Source organism: Paroedura picta, chromosome 3 (genome assembly GCF_049243985.1).
Source record: "Paroedura picta isolate Pp20150507F chromosome 3, Ppicta_v3.0, whole genome shotgun sequence".
NCBI lineage: Eukaryota > Metazoa > Chordata > Lepidosauria > Squamata > Gekkonidae > Paroedura > Paroedura picta.
This window is the reverse complement of record NC_135371.1, coordinates 162,452,433-162,473,346: the sequence shown is the minus strand read 5'-3', so window position 1 is coordinate 162,473,346 and position 20,914 is coordinate 162,452,433. Positions and strand designations below refer to the sequence as shown.

General features: G+C 49.7%; 1 protein-coding gene across 2 annotated transcripts in view; it reads right to left on the bottom strand.

Annotated features, from left to right (window-relative positions):
* ESPL1 (extra spindle pole bodies like 1, separase) overlaps positions 1–17,042 on the bottom strand; it is a 42,682-nt gene extending 25,640 nt beyond the window's left edge. Inside the window, exons 1-12 of one of the 2 annotated variants that reach the window (XM_077329125.1) lie at positions 16,918–17,042; positions 14,399–14,487; positions 12,344–13,450; positions 10,213–10,314; positions 8,993–9,113; positions 7,944–8,080; positions 6,307–6,500; positions 5,079–5,321; positions 4,109–4,253; positions 2,003–2,165; positions 652–791; positions 366–500 (exon numbers count right to left, since the gene is read on the bottom strand). In XM_077329125.1, coding sequence (XP_077185240.1) covers positions 366–500; positions 652–791; positions 2,003–2,165; positions 4,109–4,253; positions 5,079–5,321; positions 6,307–6,500; positions 7,944–8,080; positions 8,993–9,113; positions 10,213–10,314; positions 12,344–13,450; positions 14,399–14,479 — 2,568 coding nt within the window. In that variant the 5' untranslated portion in view covers positions 14,480–14,487; positions 16,918–17,042. The remainder of the gene's footprint in view (positions 1–365; positions 501–651; positions 792–2,002; positions 2,166–4,108; positions 4,254–5,078; positions 5,322–6,306; positions 6,501–7,943; positions 8,081–8,992; positions 9,114–10,212; positions 10,315–12,343; positions 13,451–14,398; positions 14,488–16,917) is intronic. The other variant, XM_077329126.1, reaches the window with a different exon arrangement.
* Positions 17,043–20,914: the final 3,872 nt, after the last annotated feature.

The window sequence follows — 20,914 nt, the reverse complement described above, 5'->3', positions numbered from 1 at the left end:
ACATTAAATTAACGCTTACTGATAGCCCAGTGGGTTAGGCGGAATTGTAGTGGGTGCCATAGGAGGGAGGCTGAGGGGGAGGGCCCTGTAGCTTGACGAAGTGGGTTCAGATTCTGCTTTTCTATATGCAGGAGGCCTTAGACCAGAAAAGGCCCCGACTTTTCATGTACAAGGACCTGGTTTCAATTATAGGCCTCTAGCATAGGGGCTTCCAATAGCAGGGCAGAACCTTAGACGGCTGCATTCCGAGCGAGCGGCACAGAGCCAGATGGACCGGCGCTCGGAACTCACACATGGCAGCTGGCTCATGTAGGTGCAAGGGTGGGCAACGGCCTCTCTGTTCCCCGGCTGCTCTCAAAGCTTACCTCTGCATAAGTGGGACATTCTAGCTGGAAGAAAAGTTTGGCGATCTGACACAAGGCGTTGGTCGTCCCTGGAGCATCTGCAAGGGCACGAGAGAGCTCCGAGATCATGAAGTAGCTCTCAATGGCCCGTAGTGGCTGTGGGACAGGAGACAGGAGGCAGGGCAGTGAGTAAGGGAGTATGAAAGTTTGGGGGCAGAAGAGGGTTCAGGAGAAAACTTCCAGCTTCAAGTTCCAAGAAGGGGTAGCCACGGATCTCTTCCAAAAGCGAAAGACCACATTCCGTTACCTTTCCCATCATCCTGTACAGGGCGGCCATGATGTGCAGAGAGGCCACCGTCTGCTCAACGCTACGCACAGCTGGGATCTGTCCCTTGCCGAGGAGTTCCTCCCACAAGTCATAGGCGTCATCCAAACACTTTGATTGCGCTGCAAGGGATGGACAATGTTAAGCCAGGGGGACGGAGGGCACAGCTACCACCCTTGAGGGCTTCGTTTCCAAACCCAATTCTGTCCGCAACAGCCAGAACTCAAACCGTTCACAAATAAAGACTCATTTTGCCAACAGAAGCTGCTAAAACAGCCTAAGAAGCTACAAGCCAAAATTGAATATTTATTTTTGAACGGTTTGGTTCTTCCGGAAGACCTATGGTTCCCCTTTGGCAGTAAATGTATGCATTTAAAAAAAATTATCCTGTTTTTTCTTGTGGCTCAAGGCAGCTTGCAAAGCACAGCCTAAAGCTTGTAGGGATTGCAAGGAGGCTGTGCATTTCGATTGTAGCTTCATTACGGAGCATCCATAATTCAGGTCTCCTAGGAAGCCCCTGATTTGAAAGCCATCCCCATACAAGGTAAAACCAATTGCTGATTTTGTGAACTTAGGCAGATTGTGACTGTGTGGGCAGAGGGGATTGTGTTGGTGCTTGGCTCTTGTGGCCCTTTCCTGCATGCCCAGGGAAATGCCAATCACCACTTTGGAATCAGGAAGCGAATTTCCACCAGACCAGACTGGCCAGGAATTCTAGGTATTTTTCAGGGAGGGGCATCACCTGGGCATGGAATTAGGATCATTCTGGGTGGGCAGATAGTTGTGAATTTCCTGCATTGTGTAGGGAGTTGGACTAGACGACCCTGGAGGCCCCTTCCAACTCTATGATTCTATGCTTCTTAGGGGCCACCTATGTTGCTAGGAAGGGCCTTTTGTGGCGCAGAGTGGTAAGGCAGCAGACATGCAGTCTGAACCTCTGCCCATGAGGCTGGGAGTTCGATCCCAGCAACCGGCTCAAGGTTGACTCAGCCTTCCATCCTTCCGAGATCGGTAAAATGAGTACCCAGCTTGCTGGGGGGTAAACGGTAATGACAGGGGGAGGCATTGGCAAACCACCCTGTATTGAGTCTGCCATGAAAACGCTAGAGGGCGTCACCCCAAGGGTCAGACATGACCCGGTGCTTGCACCGGGGATACCTTTACCTTTATGTTGATAGGGCAAAGCCCAGAAAGGACAAGTTCATGCAAAGAAACCCACTCAAAGAAGACCCTTCCTGGTTTCTAGTAGTTATTCTGCTCCATTTACAGTGCGTTATGAATTTCAACCCCATTCTCCCCTCCCCCTTCCCCAATTTACAACAAAGCTCCTCACCAGAATCTGCAGACAGGTTAAATGCGATGCCAAGGTACAGGAACTTGTCGTCCTGGGCCTTATCCTCGTAGCCAAGGTCATTTGTCTCCACCCCTTCAAGAGCCTGTGAATTCTTTAGCCCCTGGGCGTGGCTGTTCTTGATTCTCTGTTCTTGCTTATTACTCTGTGGTTGAGAAAAAGAAGAGCTTTGGTAACGCCTGAACGGCACTCTCGGGATAGTTCACTGAATCTGGTTTAGGTACCGTTGGGCATCTAACCCAATCTCATCGGACTTGGGAAGCTAAGCAGGGTCAGCCCTTGTCAGTACCAAGGAAAACTAGGATGGCGATTTGGAGGCAGGTGGTGCAAAACACCTTGGAACGTCTCTTGCACCGAAGACTCCTCCAAGGGTCACCACTGAAGGCCAAAAATCCCTGTAGTTCTGTTTTCACAACAGATTGTAGCCCAGTGCTGTAGCCACTACACCAGCGATCCCCAACCTTCTAGTAGTCGGGGACCGCCTCCGATGGTTGGAGAGAACCGGAGGCCCAGCCACCGCCACTCGCAAACGCGCAGTTGTTGCGCATGCACGTTTTTGCCACTAGGTGGCGCTAATGCGCATGCGCAGAGCTGCCGTGCGTGTGCGTTTTCGCCAGCAGGGGGCGCAAACACGCACGCGCGGCAGCTCCGTGCGTTTGTGTCGCTGGTGTGCCGGCGGCCGTGCCTGCTTCTTCCCCCCCTCTCACTGCGGGGGGGGGGGGGAGGAAGGCGCGGCCGCTGGCGGCCCGGTAGCATGGCCTTTGCCGCGGACCGGGGGTTGAGGACCCCTGCACTACACCACACCAGCTGAGGGAGTTCCTGCAATCTCTGCGAGGTGCTCTAAGTTTCTTGTGACACAGCCCCAAAGCATCAGGACGCTCAACGAACTGAACAATTGGTCGATGGAACCAGCAATAGGAGGTTACTCGCGTTTCTGTGTTTTTGGCTGTTCTTTGCCATGTAGAAAGCATGGAACTGTTTCCCCCATAGGCAATAGCTGAGGGTGGATGGAGGCATCTTGTTCAAGGGGCCATAGAGTTTGACTCCTTGGTCCAATTCACTTGGAACATGGATGTTTTTAAGTGGATGAGCTAGGGCTTTGCTTTAGAATGGTTAAACAGAATTAGTTTGAAAATAAGCTCCATGCATTTAACATGTAAGCCCACCTACAGCAACAGCAATTAAAACAAAGTGGGATGAACATCGGGAATAAGCATTCTAAGTCAACACAAAAGTCTTCGTTATGTTTGCAGCTCCTCATAGGAATGGGGCTCAGGAAAAAAACAGGTATTTTTCAGATCCAGAATTCACGGAGGGCATAATCATCCATATTCCAGACTATTCCAATACCAGCTCAGTATTCGGATTTTTGGAGTGTATTATTCTCTATGCAGAGCCTTTCCAGGGACGAAATTTCACCAAAATTGCAGACCTGATGTTGCTCATCCACTTAAAAACACCCAAGTTCCAAGTGAATTGGACCAAGGAGTCAAACTCTATGGGCCCTTGAACAAGATGCCTCCAGCCCCCCTCAGCTATTGCCTATGGGGGAAACAGTTCCATGCTTTCTACATGGCAAACAATAGCCAAAAACACAGAAGGGCGAGTAACCACTGGCCAAAAGTCTCCTATTGGAAACAGAACCACCAAGTCAAAGCGACCCACAGTCAACCTGAGAATTCCAGAACCACAGACCAATGAGGCAAGGGCTTGGTGACCAGCCAGATTAGACTGCTTATCGAGTCCTATTTGAGCAGCAAGGGCTCCCTGGCAGTCTTGAATGAACTTATCTGTTGATGTGGTTTAAGCATGCAAAAATTTACATAAGCTTCTGGTTCTTGGTGTTAACCTGGACACCAGCCAGGCCCTGGCTATTCATGCAGCGTTTGCTGTGGTGAGAAATCAATCGATCACCCAAACTTGGCCTTTAGGTGTCATCTTAGAATTTAAAGGGGCCGCTTCAGTAAGACTGCCAAGTGGTCAGAAGTGGTCCACCACCATCTTTGAAAAGTCGGGAATAGTAATTTCTTGGCGTGCAGCAGACGTGAGCCAGCAAAATTATGCCCCACTTTCTTTCCTGCAACCTACCTCTTGCATTTTGTTCTCGATCGTGCAGATGTAAAGCCAGAGCAGGGCTTGGGCCTTGTCGTCCTGGAGCTGCTCTTCGTTCTGGGGATTTTTGGGGACCAAGTCCAGCAGCCGCAGGGCTTGGTGGACAGAATCCAGGGCAGAGCTAGGGAAGGAGAGACAGAGCTTTAGACAAGTATCTGGCATACAAGATAAAAAAGGCATTGATAGCCAGCTTCCTCAGGGGCAAGGATAAGGTAAACCCCATGAAGCCCATGGCCCAGGACCACAGCTATGGGTCGTCGGTAAAGAGGGTTATATATTCACCATCTTCATTGTAATTGTAATATTTGGGAGTATTGTGATTGTTTTATGGAGTGTTTAAATTGTTGTATTGGTAGATTTGTATTTTGGGGGGGTGTTTAAAATTGTTATATGATGTTTTATTTGTTTAAATTGTTACATGCTTAGATTGTTACTGTTATATGATGTTTTATTGTTAACCACCGCGAGCCAGCTTGCTGGGAGCGGCGGTAAACAAATCTAACAAACGAACAAACAAACATTCGTAGGCAATGAGGTACTTTGGCACAAGCTAACACATTTAGGATTTGCTTTAGGATGCTTAGGGCTGATCCTGTGTAGAGCAGGGGGTTGGACTAGATGGCCTGTGTGGCCCCTTCCAACTCTATGATTCTATGATTTGTTCTGCCAATGCAGAAAGCTAACTGGAATTGGGACCGATAGCTACTCAGAAAGTGAATTTCTTCGATGCCAGGGATTAAAGTCTTGTAAGGGGGGGGCATCATCTGGGCATGAAATTGGGGTCCCTGCGGGTGGTCAGTTAGTTATGAATTTCCAGCATTCTGCAGGGGATTGGACTAGATGGCCCTGGACTTCCTCCCTGAACTCTGTATGCGGACGCGAAACGTCAAAACAAGCATTGGTCTCAAGCACAGGTCAAAATGGCCCCCCCCAACTGACTGCTCACCATTCCGTCTGCTCTGTGTAGTCATGGTAACACAGCACCTGAGCCAGTTCGATGAGGACCACAGCACGCTCGTGTACCAAGCCGCTGCCCTCTGAGCAGATGTCCAGCAGGTCACAGATCACGTTGAAGCGCTCTTGGCCGGTGTCGGCTCGCACACTCTTGTAGGCCTTCAGCTCCTCCAGCAGCAATTTCAGCAGGACCTCAGGGGTCAAGTGGCATCTTTCCAGGCCTTCCTTCAGAGTCCTGTGAACACAAGTTAGAGCTGAGGAAGAGGAGGAGCCGTCTAAACACTGCAGGCCGAATGCTTAGAAGAACTTTAACAGGCCTTGGCCAAGCAGACCGAGGTCCACCCGGAAAAGCATTCCTTTCCAAAACCACCAGGGGCCTCAGTTCAGGCAATGAAAGCATTGGCCGCCATTTTCCCCTTTGGTCTCCGGTGTTCAGAGGCTCTACTCGCCTCAAGGCGTTGCAGGTGTGGTTAAGTTCCAGTCAGCTGATCCCTCGTGAGCTAGCCTATTTGAAAGCTTAGCAACCTGTGGGCGCCTTTGGAATTCTCACACATGGCAGTGGGCACCGTCACAAAATGGCTGCCACAGGAGGTGGAGTCAATCACAAAATATCAGGGAGCAATGCCCATTAATCTGCGTAGCCAATCAGAAACCCCGGGGGGCAAAAACAACATCTAGCCCCGCCAGCAGGAGTTGTGGTGCCCGCAGGCACCGCGTTGGGGACCCCGGCTCTGGGTGGAGGTCTTTGGTAGCATGAAAAAGTACACCAGTCTCCATTTCCTCTTTCGTTTCCTTCCCACCACTCAATGGCAGAGGTAACACCAGAGTTCCTTTCTCCCAGTAAAGCAGGCGTAGTCAAACTGCGGCCCTCCAGATGTCCATGGACTACAATTCCCAGGAGTCCCCTGCCAGTGAATGCTGGCAGGGGGCTCCTGGGAATTGTAGTCCATGGACATCTGGAGGGCCGCAGTTTGACTACCCCTGCAGTAAAGCAAAAAGTAAGTTTTGCCAAATTTTGTCTCTTCGGGGGAGGGAGTGGGAACACGATGGACAGCAACGAATCCCGAAAAGTGGCAAACTTCCTCAGAGATACAGCAGGACAAATCTAAGCGTTGCTCCCCAATGGCTAGGTTTAAGCAACACCAGGCAAATGGCAATCCCTGCAGGAAGAACTGTACCCTTCCCTCGCCCACTCCTCAATCGGCTCAGCCTCGTCTTACTTTAGTCTGAGATCATCGGCTCCGCGTTTGCTGGCATCCATCTTAACTTTCAGCCAGAAGGAGACTGGCTCCGCCATCTGCTCCACGATCTTGCCGTCCTGGGTGACCAGCCACAGGACCACGGCCTCCAGGGCCTCCTCAAACGAACCCAGCTTCCGGTAGTTCTCCACAAGCAGCCTGAAGCAATTGTGTAGCTGAGAGGAAGAAAGAAGAGCACTCGAGTGGAGTCCAACAACTGCAAGTTTCCCAATGAGGTGGGAATTAATTAATTTTTAATATATTTTTTAAATTTGTTGAGCATTTATGCGTGATGTGACTATGTACCAGGCTTTCTCAAGCAGGGTACCGTGAAACCCCGGGGTTTCTTCATGGCCATGGAAGGGTTTTCTGAATCGGTGGGAGGTAATTCATGTTTTATATATTTTTAAAATGTTGCTAAACATTTATCGGGTGTTATGACCATATATATTCCATATATACGTTGGCCACCTCATGAGAAGGAAGGACTCCCTGGAGAAGAGCCTAATGCTGGGACTGATTGAGGGCAAAAGAAGAAGGGGACAACAGAGAATGAGGTGGCTGGAAGGAGTCACTGAAGCAGTCGGTGCAAACTTAAATGGACTCCGGGGAATAGTAGAGGACAGGAAGGCCTGGAGGATCATTGTCCATGGGATCGCAATGGATCGGACACGACTTCACACCTAACAAGTCATGTCAACCCACCCATCTCTCCCAAAATGACCAATGATGGGCCTGAACAGGGTGCAAAGGGGGTGGACGTTTCCACAGCTATGCTTCCCAACTGTATTCTGCACAATTGTGCCTCTTCCGGGGTTTCTCAAAGCCTGAAGAATGTTTCAGGGGTTTCTCAATAATACAAAAGTTGAGAAAGGCTGTCATATGGGGTGGGAAGGGGAGGGTCCACGGGTAGGTGTGTCCACAGCTCTGCTACCCATCATATTGTGCAAGATGGTGCCACTTCTAGGGTTTCTCGAAGCCTGAAGAACATTTCCGGGGTTTGTTGAGAAAGGCTACCTTAGCCACAGCCTCCCATTTTACAACCAAAAGACTGTAGCCGTAGCTGTCACAGAATGCATAGAGACTTTCCTTTCTGTTTCAAAGTGTTACAGAATCGGCACTTGCCCTGCAATCACATGATCTTAATCTTAGAACAAGGCTCAGATTTGCTGCACTAGATGTTTTCGTTCCTTTTTATATGAAAGTCAACTTAAGCCAGTAGTTCTCAACCTTCCTAATGCTGCGACCCTTTAATACAGTTCCTTGTGTCGTAGTGACCCTCAACCATAAAATTAGGCAAGTGTTCTTTCACAGAAATTAAGCCAAAATTGACCAATGGCATGAAGAAGATCCATTATTCATGACTGTATATAAATTGTTTTTTTTTTCCGGGGTTTCTCAATTCAGTTCTGCTTCTTGTCCCACAATGCCGATCTCGCTCTTCTCCGCTGCTGCAGACAGACAAACTCTCTTTTTCGATCTACCCCACAAGGCCGATGGCGCCCCCCCTCCAGCCAAGCCCCAAAGGGGTTCAACCCCAGGTTGAGAACCACTGCCTTGAGCCATTCCTCATTGGAGCAGACCTTGATGTGGGTTCATGAAGCTACAATGCTATATACCTTTTCTGTAGGGAATTCCGGGTTCTTGAACAGCTCCTCCTTGCCCAGCCTCCTGCAGAAGAGCTCAACTATCGAGTTAGACTCAACAAACATCTTCCGACAGTAAAAGCTATAGCCCAGCCTGGACACGCAGTATGCTGTTGAAGAGAGAGGGAGGGGAAAAGGCCAAGCATGACTGAGTGGCAGGCCAGCTTTTGAAAGAAAACCACTACATAAAACAAGCTTCTGCCTCATCTCCAGCCAGCAAGATCCTTCCTCATGGTCTGTTAACCTCCAAGGTTAAAGCCCTCTTTGTATGACATTGTATGCCCTGAATGAGTACAACCACCGGCATGGGAACACATAGGAATTGCACATGTGTAGGCTGGGTTTCCCATGACCAAGAAATCTCTGCTTTTTAAGTGTGGGAAGGAAGGGAAGAAGAAGAGACCCAAAGGAGTCTTAAAGTGACTTACGATCGCTTCCCTCCTTTTCCCCTGTGAGGTAGGTGAGGCTGAGAGAGCTCTGTCAGGACTGTTGTGAGAACAGCTCTATCAGGGCTGTGACTAGCCCAAGGACATCCAGCTGGCTGCATGTGGAGGAGTGGGCAATCAAACCCAGCCTGCCAGATTAGAAGCCTGTGCTCTTAACCCCTGCACCAAGCAATCTATTCTGTCAGATATTGGGGAGAACTGCCAGACACAGCTTCTCTCCTCACCCCACTCAGATGTTAGTGTTGACTCTTCTGCTGCGTGCCTGCATAACAAAAACCCTGTGAGGTGGGTGAGAGAACTCTGACAGGACTGCTCTGTGAGAACAGCTCTATCAGGGCTGTGACAAGCCCAAGGTCACCCAGCTGGCTGCATGTGGAGGAGAAGGCAATCAAACCCAGCTTGCCATGTGTAACCACTATGCCACGCGTATACAGTTCACGTGCACAGAGACTTGCATTCCTGAGCCTGAGATGGCTCTAGCAGCCTGCTAACAACACAGGTGTACTTGATTCTTATGCTGGAGAACAGCCTTCCACTGATCAGTACATGGAGAGGAAGACAGCCCTTGATACCGACCTGAGACATCCAGGTATTCCGCCTGCTCGCTCTGTGGAAGGCCAGCTAACATATCCAGCATCCAGGAAGCAACCTTCTGAAGGGACGCCACTAGTGAAGGAATCCCTGGAGACTCCGGCCCCTGTGAGAAAGTTTTAGGAAGAAGAAACAAAAAGCATAGGACGTGCACACACTTCCTCCAGCCACACTGCACCACGAGTCTGCCATGGACATCAATCTGCTACCTAGTTTGCATGTAAGTTCTATGGTTATCTGGAACCCGTCTAAAGAGCTGACGCATCATTTGATAGAGTGTACCATTTCCGAAAGCAGGGGGGTAGATCCCATTCACGGCCCCCGTCCTTCGTTGCTCCCTTCTCCCCCTCTATCGCCTCTGTGTCTCCCTCTGCAACACTCCTGTCCCAGTCAACCACAGACACTCTGCAGAATCTAGACCAGGGGTAGTCAAAACTGCGGCCCTCCAGATGTCCATGGACTACAATTCCCAAGAGCCCCCTGCCAGCGAATGCTGGCAGGGGGCTCAAGGGAATTGTAGTTCATGGACATCTGGAGGGCCACAGTTTGACTACCCCGATCTAGACCCCCCGGACCCATTCATTTCATTTATTTATTAAATTTCTAACCCACCCTGTCTTCAGGGACTCAAGGCGAGTGACCACATGCTTAAAACCCCATACATTACAAATTAAATTCAAAACCTATTTTGCATTTAAAGTCAAAATGCGATTTTTAAAAAATTAGCATTGCCCTCAAAATATTAGCATGGGAGGGCATAATATAGATTAGCAGGCCGCTCAGCTAACTGGGACAGAAGTGAGCACAGGCGGGAAAGCCCTGGAGATCAAATATTAGATCTTACTGGGTCTCAACGAGAGGCCTAGCGGAACAGCCCTGCCTTATAAGGTCTGTGGAACTGTCCTAAGTTCTGCAGGACACTGGCCTCCTTTGGCACTCTTCTATGAGGGGCGGGAGCCAGCCCAGGTTCTGACTGAGGCCAATTTGTTCTCTTTAGAGCTGGAAACCCTGAGTAAATGCTGATGTTAATGCCCTCAGGGGGGTATAGTGGAAGAGATGCTCCCAAACCCTTAAGGATACTGGGGGCCAACAATGAAAACCCTTGGTCTCCTTTCTACACAGACTGCAGGATTTTGTGGCCTGTTCAGGGTTCCACAGGGCAGATGCTGCTCCCCCCCCCACACACACACCTTGGTTTCTCCTACCTGCAGAGTCTGAAGAGAGTCATAGACTAAGGTGGTGTACAGCTGGGCAAAATGGTACAGCAGCTTCTTCAGAGTTTGTTGCTGCTTCACGTCTTGCAGGACCTGGGGAGGGTGGGAAGATGAGCACGGGGAGATGCTAGAACGGCTCCAAGCCTAGCTGGTGCCCCCTCACTAATTAATAAGTAGATGTTATGCAGAGTTACTTCCAGTCCGAGTCCAGTGGCTTCAACGGGAGTAACTCTGTATGAAATTGCCTTTTATGAGACCTAAGCTGTAACTGTGAGACCCCCCCCCCACACACACACACACATGTCACAAGCAAAAAGAGGATAAAAGAAACTGCAGTACACTGAAGATCTTTGTGCATTGTATTTGCAAAGAAGGTAAGAGTGTTTTACGAGACCCTTGGAGCCAAACAAAAACGTATTTCATGAACATAGGCAGGAAGAGCCAATTAACTGGCTGTTCTGCAGGCTGGTTTAGCCCCACCTCCAATGGAACCAAATTTTAATCAGTGCAAGAACAAGCCAGCGTGGCACATGGGAGGACCAGTTTCAAAACCCTTCTCTGCTACAGGAGCTTGTGGGTAACCTTGGGCTGGCCATTTTTTCTTGCAGCTTAAGAGGCTGTTGGTTGTGAGGATAAAATGGGGTGGGAGAGGTTTTAAACTGCTTTGGGCTGCCAGTGGAGAGAAAGATATATAAACACCTAAAACCAGTAAGATGGATATATTTTTTATGTACATCAAAAATATATATCCTGATTCTGTCAACTCAGGCAGATTGTGAGTGGATGGGCAGAAGGGATTGTGTCAGGGCTTGGTTCTTGTGGCCTTTTCTTGCAGGCCCAGGGAAATGCCAATTGCCACTTTGGGACCAGGAAGCGAATTTCATCCAGGCCAGACTGACCATGGATTTTGGTTTTTGTTTTGTTTTGTTGTTTGGGGGGGGGGCATCATCTGGCCATGGAATTGGGATCACTGTGGGTGATGACCTTGCAGGTCACTTTCCAGCTCTATGATCTATGAATTGGTTTTGTTCTCTCAAATATGCTTGAAAGAACTATCTAAGAGGCCTCATCTCTTCCTCAGCTCAGCCTCAACCGATGGTCTCATAACCCAGCACTCCTCAACCTCACTGATCTGGGACCCCACCCCTCCCCCTGAACATGCCCCCCACCCACATCAAACCTACATTCTAAGGCAGAGATGGCCAAACTGTGGCTTTCCAGATGTCCGTGGGACTACAATTCCCATGAGCTTCTGCCAGCATGTGCAGGGGCTCATGGGAATTGTAGTTTAAGGACACCTGGAAAGCCACAGTTTGGCCACCCCTGCTCTCACGGCATCAATAGCTTTAGCCCTGGGACCAGCATCAGAAGAATGCAAGTTGGTTGCCTCTTCTCTTGTGTAATAAGCTTGCATGTGTGGTTACACTAGTCGTGCGTGGTTTTCTTTTTTTTTTTTTTGGGGGGGGGTGGAATACCACCATAGCTTTCCCATGCAACCATAGCTTTCCCATGCAAGGTTTGGCTGGGTGTTGAGTCAGGGGAGACTGTGGAGTGAAAGAGTAGAAAAAGTGAAAGCGGGTAGAGAAATTGTGTGAAGATAGCTTCCAGTGTGTAAGATGCAGGCAGAATGTCTGTGTCTCTCTCCTTTTCAAGGCATTTAAGACCTGTGCATGAGAGCCCCTGAGCACAAGCAGAAGCGCTCTTGGCTCCAAACCTGAGTTCAGATTGCCAATCTTCAGGTGGGGCCTGTATTTACACCTGACCTCAGGATGACAGAGACCAGTTCCCCTGGAGAAAATGACTGCTTTGGAAGACGAAGTTTATGGCTGGCTACCTTGCTGAAGTCTCTCCCTCCCCAAGCACCCCCTCTCTTCAGGTTCAACCTCCAAAATCTCCAGTCTTCCCCAACCCCGAGCTGGCAACCCTACCAAAGTCCCTAAGCGGCAGGATGATCTCCGAGCAAACGGAGAAGCTTAAGAAACCTTCCCTCCTCCTGTTCATTGGTTTCTTCCATATCTTTGCCCTTTTGCTGTGAGCGGCTTGGGTCCCCACGGGGAAGAAAGGCAGGATATAAATGAATTGGCGAGAAGAAAACAAACAGGGGGGGGGGAAACAAACTCACAACCTTCAGCAGACTGCCAAGCAGCTCAAAGTATCTTTCCATGAAGGCAGAGATCCCCAGAATGTCCTGCAGACCGAAGGAGCTCCGTTTCGTCTCCCTGGCGTACCCGTACAGGGCCGTTATGAACAGCTGGCAGCTTTCGACCGTCGCTTTCAGCAAATGGCTGTCGGAATCCAACAAGCCGCTTAGGAGCTTGGCCGCTCGGGCAAAGAGGAGGCCTACCGAGCTGTCCTGAAGCGCCAAGGACCTGTTCAGCTCGATGCCAACAGACAGAACATCCAGCCCTGCACTGAAGAAGCTCCTCCTCTCCTTGGACCTTCTCAAACAGGCCCGGGACTGCTGGAGAACTTCCTCGCTCTCCGCGAAGATGCCACTCTTGCAGAGGTACCGAGTCCTCAGCACGGCGAGCTCAAAAATGCAGAGAGTGTCCTGGAAGGGCAACGTATCTCTCCTTTCCAGAAGGCCGGAAACAAAATGGCCGGACATCTGTTCGCTGAGGAAACGAGCGTCCTCCCCGGGCAGCGGGCTCCGCTGGGCCTCGAAAACAGAAGCGGCGGCGGCTGCATGCTGGGCTGCCACAGAGGTAAAGAACGGGGGCTCTCTGAGCGAGAGGACGGGGGAGTTGTGCGCGAGGAGAGCCAAGAAGCGCACTGCCTGCAGCTGCGACAGGAGCACCGCCCTGGACTGCTTGGGAGTCCGGTCCGTCTTAGCCGCGGCGTCGGCGCTCTTCCACAGCACGCTGAAGGCGCTCTTGGCGATGGACGCGAAGTCGTCAGCGGGCACCTCTGGGGGCTGGTGCTTCGACAGTTCGGTGCAGAGGAGGCTGGCAAAGCTCAGGCTGGTCTCCGACGGGCCCCGAGAAGCAGCGCCTCTCAGCAGGTGGTAGAGGAGCCTCTCCAGATAGAGAGGAACGTACTGTGGCCGAGCCTCCCTGTAACCGTGGCAGGCCCTCTCAGCCAGAGTCCGGAGACCTTCCAGGTGCTCCGGGCAGTCCAAGCCTTCGGCAAACCTGTGGATGCAGGCCCGCAGGATCCCATCACAGGCGGTCGCCCGGCTGGAAGCTTGGCTCACGGTATCTGCGTGCTTGGCTCCCGGGCAGAGGTATTCCTGAAATTTAAGTGAGGATCTTTTAGGATCTTGGCGGCGGCAATGTGCTAGTACAGGGGTGGCCAAACGGTGGCTCTCCAGAGGTCCGTGGACTACAATTCCAACCAGCCACTGCAAGAATGCCAGGGACTCATGGGAATTGTTGACCATGGGCATCTGGAGAGCCACCGTTTGGCCACCCCTGTGCTAGGAGATTAAAACTTTGCAAAGCCCCTCCCTTTTTGTAGCTGGGTGAAAGAGCTGCCATCAAAATGTACAAGCAGCAATGGGCCACATCCAAAGTACTGTCCCAATTTTTCTCTGCAGTTTACAGAAAAGACTCACTGGACCGGTCCCAGTTTTCTGAAGTCTGAAGAATGTTTCAGAAATTTCTTAACAGTAAAACAGTTGAGAAAGGCTGATCTAGATAATAGGGGGAGAAATAATAACATTCCCCAGTTTAATGGGGCTTAAGAGGAATACAGGTAGATGTTCTCAAATTCTCAGTTCACAGAGCATGGCCTAGCAGTTCCACAAACACTATGAAGCTGGCTAAAAAGGTAAAGTTCTCCCCTGTGCAAGCACCGAGTCATGTCTGACCCTTGGGGTGACGCCCTCCAGCGTTTTCATGGCAGACTCAATACGGGGTGGTTTGCCAGTGCCTTCCCCTGTCATTACCGTTTACCCCCCAGCAAGCTGGGTACTCATTTTACCAACCTCGGAAGGATGGAAGGCTGAGTCAACCTTGAGCCAGCTGCTGGGATCGAACTCCCAACCTCATGGACAGACAGCTTCAGGCAGCATTTCTGCTGCCTTACCACTCTGCACCACAAGAGGCTCTTATGAAGCTGGCTACTAGTTGGTAATTACTGGAGATTCATCAGATAATAGTTTGTTAACTCCGGCTATGCTATTTACAGCTATTTGCCCTTCTCGGCCTTTTGGCTAAGATCAAGGGTAGAGTAGTACCTGCAGCTCTGACAACAAAGCTAGAGTCCCTTGAGGAGTGCCGGTCTGTGACACAAAGTCCATGCCTTTGAGGAACTTCATTTTGCATCCTGAAGAAATAAAGAAGACACCTGTATGTCAAGAATCCACATATAAAGAGATTGTATGCATGCTCACTGTCACTTGTGAACAGATCTAGTCTAGTAGCTCTCCAGGAGCATCAAGCCTTTCACATTGTCTACTATCTGGTCCTTTTAACTGGAGATGCCGGGGATTGAACCTAGGACCTTTGTATGCAAAGCAGAGGCACTTCCACTGAGCCACAGCCTTGTCTCACTCTGCTACTCACATAACAGCATGTCGGCAGCAGCTGCTAGACAAGCACAAAGGCTGATATAAACTAAACAAAGGAGCAAGACCAAGAGGCAGACTGCTGTCTGAACTGCTGCCGTGTAATGTGGATTAATTCTTATATTTTTGACCTGAAAACAGTTTTTCTGCTGGGGACGGAAGAGTGGCTGATTAGGTATCTACAGCCCAGTACAAAGGATGATATCACTGGAATGCAATTGCCCCTCAGCATATTCAGCTTTCCTAGCAGGAGATACAAGAAAATATCAAGGACACACTCATGAAGCTGCCTGCTGAGTCAAATTGTTGGTCTATCGAGATCAGTATTGGCAGCAGGTCCCCAGGATCTAAGGTAGGCTGTCATGAAACCCTGGGTTTTACCAAATGGATGGGAGTTGATTTTTAATATCTTTTTAATTAAACAAAATTATCAAGTGATATGGCCATACACAATCATGTTAACCCCTCCCCTCATGGCCAATGATGGGCCTGGAGGGGCTGAAAGGGGGGGCCCTAGCCATACAAATCTTTGTTATCAGATAATTGATAAATGTGGCAGCAAAATAAGTACTCTCATTTTAACTTAACTGCGGGGGTAGAGCAGCATAGGCCTACTCTGGCTCCATTTCTGTCATAGTTTTGTGTGTGGAGGTGACAGAGCGGAGTAAGCTTGCCCCCGTCCTGTTTCGGCAGGCTCCCTATGATGAAGAAGAGCAAATTGGTAGCCAGGCCAGAGTGCAGGTATGGTTCTGTACATAAACCAGCTGAAAATATGTCTGTGCTATGGAGTGGCCTGGTGATGTCATTTCCGGTGACATGCGACTTCTGACAGCTTGGCAGGAAGATGTGGCCTTCTGACTTCACTTCCAGGGTTTCTCGAAGCCTGAGGAATGTTTCAGGGGTTTCTCAATGGTAAAAAGGCTGAGAAAGGCTGGTCTAAGGCAGGTGTAGTCAACCTGTGGTCCTCCAGATGTCTATGGACTACAATCCCCATGAGCCCGTCAGCATTTGCTGGCAGGGGCTCATGGGAATTGTAGTCCATGAACATCTGGAGGACCACAGGTTGACTACCCCTGGTCTAAGGTCAAGGACTTGCCTGGTCCTTTTTACTGGAGATGTGGGGGAATAGAATCGGGGGACCTTCTGCATGTAAAGCATATGTTCTGTCACTGAAGAAAGAGAGTTGGTTTTTAATACCCTGTTTTCTCTACCTTAAGGTATCTCAAAGCAGCTTATGATCACATGCCCTTCCTCTCCCCATAACAGGCACCTTGCGAGGCAGTTGGGATGGAGAGTTCGGAGAGAACTGTGCCTGGCCCAAGGCCCCCAAGAAGGTTTCATATGGAGGAGGAGTGAGGCATCAAACCCAGTTCTCCAGATTAGAGGCCACTGCTCTTAACAACTATATCACACTGTTTCTCCCTTGAGCCACACCCACCCACCATCAGGGGACACAAGGCCTGAACTAATATCCAATTTCAGTGGCTAGAAGCCTATAAAAAAAGCATTACCCTCGTGGGAATTGTAGTTCATGAACATCTGGAGGACCACAGGTTGACTACCCCTGAATCCATTCCTTTGCGGGTGCTTTAATTAATGCATTAAAGAGGGGGGAAATCAACACATACACTTGTCTTGGTCAAATATTCCTGAAACCTGTCTCATGGAGATATAAGACAAGGTACCTTGAGTATAATTAAAACACCCTTAGCTTAGGCCTTCCTTAGCCTAGCTCAGTGCACAAGGGGCCTGCCTACAGCCGGGCCCCTGGGACCGGAAAAGAGCTCCTAAAAGGGCCATGGGAAAAAAAAAAAAGATTGAGAATGGCTGACATAAAGGCCTACTAACTTCAAAAGCAGAACAAAGTTTGAGTCCAGCGAAGTTTAAGTCTGGTGTATGATTGAAAGCTTCTATCCAGGATTAAACCTTGCTGGTCTTTAAGGTGACACTGAACTCAAAGTTTGCCCCATTGCTTCTGACCCACCCAGCTGCCCACCTGAATCTAGCTTCAAAAATATTTGAAGAAAAGCTGAAGAACCGTAACAATTAACCCTATTTGCAAAAGCTACAGGGCTGGGGGCGGGCAGATACCCCTAGAAGGCGCCTCCATTATATTACCCACCGCCCTGGCTCAGACCTCTTCCCAGATTTTAGCGCATCGCTTCCCTTCCCCCAAGCCCGCTACCTACCCGGGACCAGCAATCTTTTCCTTCGCCCACCAACCGGCCACGCAGCCGGCAAAACTAGCCCGGTGGAAGGGAGGAAGGCGAGCCGGTCTCGCGCCGCGTTCAAATCGCCGCCCTCGGCCAATCGCGGGCGCCGTGCGGTAGCACCGCCCCTTTCCTGACGAACCGCCTTCTGGGAGTTGTAGTTCCTCGTGTGGATGCCCAGCTACGGACTGGCAGGGATACAGTTCTCTCGCAGCTGGTGAAAGGCCGCTGAGTCCGCCGGGAGGAGCGACTCGCCGCGCTGCAATCCCTTTGCACGCTTCTTGGGGAGCAAATGTCCCGTTGAAGATAGAGAGGCTTACCTGGCCGAGTAAAAATGTGTAGCAAGGCCGTGCACCGGGGGGTGGAGGGGTGGGAGTCAACAAGAAATAATGCAAAAGCTAGATGCAGGTGGGTAGCCGTGTTGATCTGAACACAACAAAATCTGAGCCCAGTAGATGAGGTTGAGAGAGCCCTGACAAAACCGTGACAGGCCCAAGGTCATCCAACAGGCTTCATGTGTCTCAAAGTAACATAGAATCGCCTTCCCTTCCTCTCCCCTGTGAGGTTGAGTGAGCTGACAGGACAGACCTAAGGGAAGGAAATTAATTCAAAAGAAATTCGGTCCAAACATCCGGAAGAAGCTCCTGACAGAGCGGTTTCTCAGTGGAACGGGCTTCCTCAGGAGGTGTTGGGTTCTCCATCTTGGGAAATTTTAAAATAGAGGCTGGAGAGCCACCCGACAGGCTGATTCTGTGAAGGTTCATGGGGGTGGCAGCTTACAGTGGATGAGTGATAGGGTTGTGAGTGTCCTGAATAGTGCAGGAGGTTGGACTAGATGACCCAGGAGGCCCCTTCCAACTCTGTGATTCTGATTCTAAGACAGATGAGACAGCAGCACATACCAAAGCCCTGTGCTGCAACATCCATTCCCAACCACATCCACAATCCATTTTATTAAGGAGTGGAGGTGTGTCAAGGACAGCCAGCATGGCATAGGGGTAAGAACAGCAGATTCTAATCAGGATAACTGGATTTGATTCCCCACAACTCTACATGCAGCCTTCTGGGTGATCTTGGGCTAGTCATAGTTCTAAAAGAACTGCTTTCACATAAAAGTTCTCTTGGAGCTCTCTCAGCCCCATCTACTTCACAGGGCATCTCTTGTGGGGACAGGAAGGGAAAAGGTATTTGTAAGGTATTTGGTTTTTAATGGGGTTTTTAACAGGGTTTTAATTTTGGACAAATCTGTAATGTGAGTCAGACATGAGAGTGGCAGGCAATAAGTCCAATTAACAACAATAATTATTATTGTTATTGTTATTTTAAAAGCCGCTTTGGGACTCCGTCACAGAGTGAAAAGTGGGGTTTAAAATAACCCAGCTCTTTTACTTCAAGGTATGCAATGAGACCCACCTTAAAATGTAGGAGCAACCACAAGGGCATGGAAGACACCAGTCCTTGCACGGGCTTGGATCGACTTACCAACCTGCCAGAACGGGGAGCGTCCATACATTCCAGGCAGACGACACAATCATGCCTTAACATGCCAGGCCTTCCCTGTCTACGTTAGGCCAAGCCAGCACTATTTCTAACCTGAGGGGGTTGATGGGTGGGTGCGAAGAATGCTCCCAAACAAAACGCACCAGCACTACGTGGGCTCACACCTTCTTGTTGGTCAGGTAATACTAGTCTGATGCGAACTGAACGCGTACACCGTAAGAGGCAGGCAGCAAGCTGTGGGGAGCCAGGTGCTGAAGAAAAACCCTGCAACCATGTCAGATTCTAGGTTTTGTGTGCAGCAGTGGGTCTGTGATAAATTTCCAGGGAGACAAAAAGGACCTGTAGCCTTTGAAGTTTCCCTGCTACTATGATTCTAGTTAGGGAAAACGGCCCAGGAAGAAGTCAGCACTGCAGGGGCCGTTTATTTCTGCCCCAGGCAGAGACAACTGAGATGTCGCCTCACCACACTGCACCACTGTTGCTTGTGTTGACGCTACAGAGATGCTGGTCTTGGCTCTGTTTGCACCTGGTGGCCAGCAGCCCGCTGGGAACTTCTCCTGAAGGCAAAATGGCCATCCCCACCCATTTCCATCGATACTTCCTCACACGTGGTTTTATAAAAAGGCACAGTTCGGCCACCCCTGGCTTAGACATTCTGTTCCCCTCCTCATGCTGCTGTCAGAATTGCCATTTTATCTCAGGCATGAATCCAACGGGCTTCCAGCCAAGAGAGAGAGATACCACCTGTTGACCAGAAAGGGAAGTTTTTCCAAAACAGGAAGACCGTTTTTTTCCTTTCCTCTTTCAGACTTTCACCACGCCACAAATGAGTTTTAGCGTTGGCAAGAGGAATGAGCTTGTAACTTCTGCATCCATATTCCAGACAGCTCGGCCCATAAACCCACACACAGAGGAAGGGGCTTCAACATAGTGCCCACGGGCACCATGCCACCTGCTGACCTATTTCCTGGTATCCGCCATGTGTTTTAAGAAAGCGGGTGGGACTAGGGGGGCAGATTAAAATAACTTCACTCCTCTATATACAGTCAGCTGGGGGACCTTGGGCTGTGAAAAGACGCCACTCGGTGTACTAATAAGAAGTGAGGGGAAGATAGGTGTTTGCACATGCATGTCAGAAAGGCGGCCAAGTTACCACCTAGTTAAGAATAACCGTTTTCATGTTGAATCAACCTCCTGAAGTTATGACCTTAAAAGCTGCATTGAGGGGAAAAAAAACACTTTAACCTTTCTCTTTGGGGGATAAAAAATCAAGGACTAGGAACATGGCTTTGAATGGTTACGTTCACTTGCCATGCACAAACAGAAGCCGGCAATCTGATGAATGAAATTTGTAGACCGGTATGCACATACATACCAGTTGTAATGCATGGCTGTGAAAGTTGGACCATAAGGAAGGCCGAGCGTCAAAGAATTGAGGCTTTTGAACTCTGGTGCTGGAGAAGACTCTTGCGGGTCCCTTGGACTGCAAGGCAAACAAACCGGTCAGTCCTAGAGGAGATCAGCCCTGACTGCTCTTTAGAAAGCCAGATCCTGAAGATGAAACTCAGATATTTTGGCCACCTAATGTGAAGGAAGGACACCTGGAGAAGAGCCTAATGCTGGGAGCGATTGAGGGCAAAAGAAGAAGGGGACGACAGAGAATGAGGTGGCTGGATGGAGTCACTGAAGCAGTCGGTGCAAACTTAAATGGACTCCGGGGAATGGTAGAGGACAGGAAGGCCTGGAGGATCATTGTCCATGGGGTCGCGATGGGTCGGACACGACTTCGAAACTAACAACAACAACAATGCACACACAAAAATGGCACCTGATATAACAGCAAAAAGAGAGTATTGTAAGACAAGCTGCAAAAAAAACCACTCAAAAACCTGGTTCGTAAAAATCCAGGAGTACAGAAATACGATTGTCTGCACCTAGGAATTCAAAATGTTGCACCCAACATTTGAGCTGGCAAGACTGTGGCGTTGCATGCAGAACACGCTACCTTAAACCCCTGGCATCCAAAGTTAAACAGATAAAGTAGCAGATGCTGTGAAAGACCCGGACCCAAGACCCTTGTGAGCTGTTGTCATGCATCCCACCTTCGGCTGGAAGCAATGCATTTTCTTATAGCATACCTTCGTTACTGAAATTCAAGACAGATTACATGACTAACAGTGGAATCCTTAGAGTTCCTCCGGTCTAATCCCAGGCTTAGACTGGGGTAACGTCTTTTAGGATTGTACTCTAAGCAACAGCTCCTCCAGCTAAGGAGCTTTTCCCCAGCCTACATGGCTCTTCTATTGAATGAAAACTTCAAACTCCGTGGAACAGGATGATGGTGGCAGGAGGCACGAGGCTGCCAGTCCAAGCACAGCACGCTGACCTTGCCAGACTCAGCATGCAGCCGCCTGATGTGAAGTATCCCTCCAGACTTGATCATGCACCCCCAAAATTAGCATCAAGCCAGGAGAAA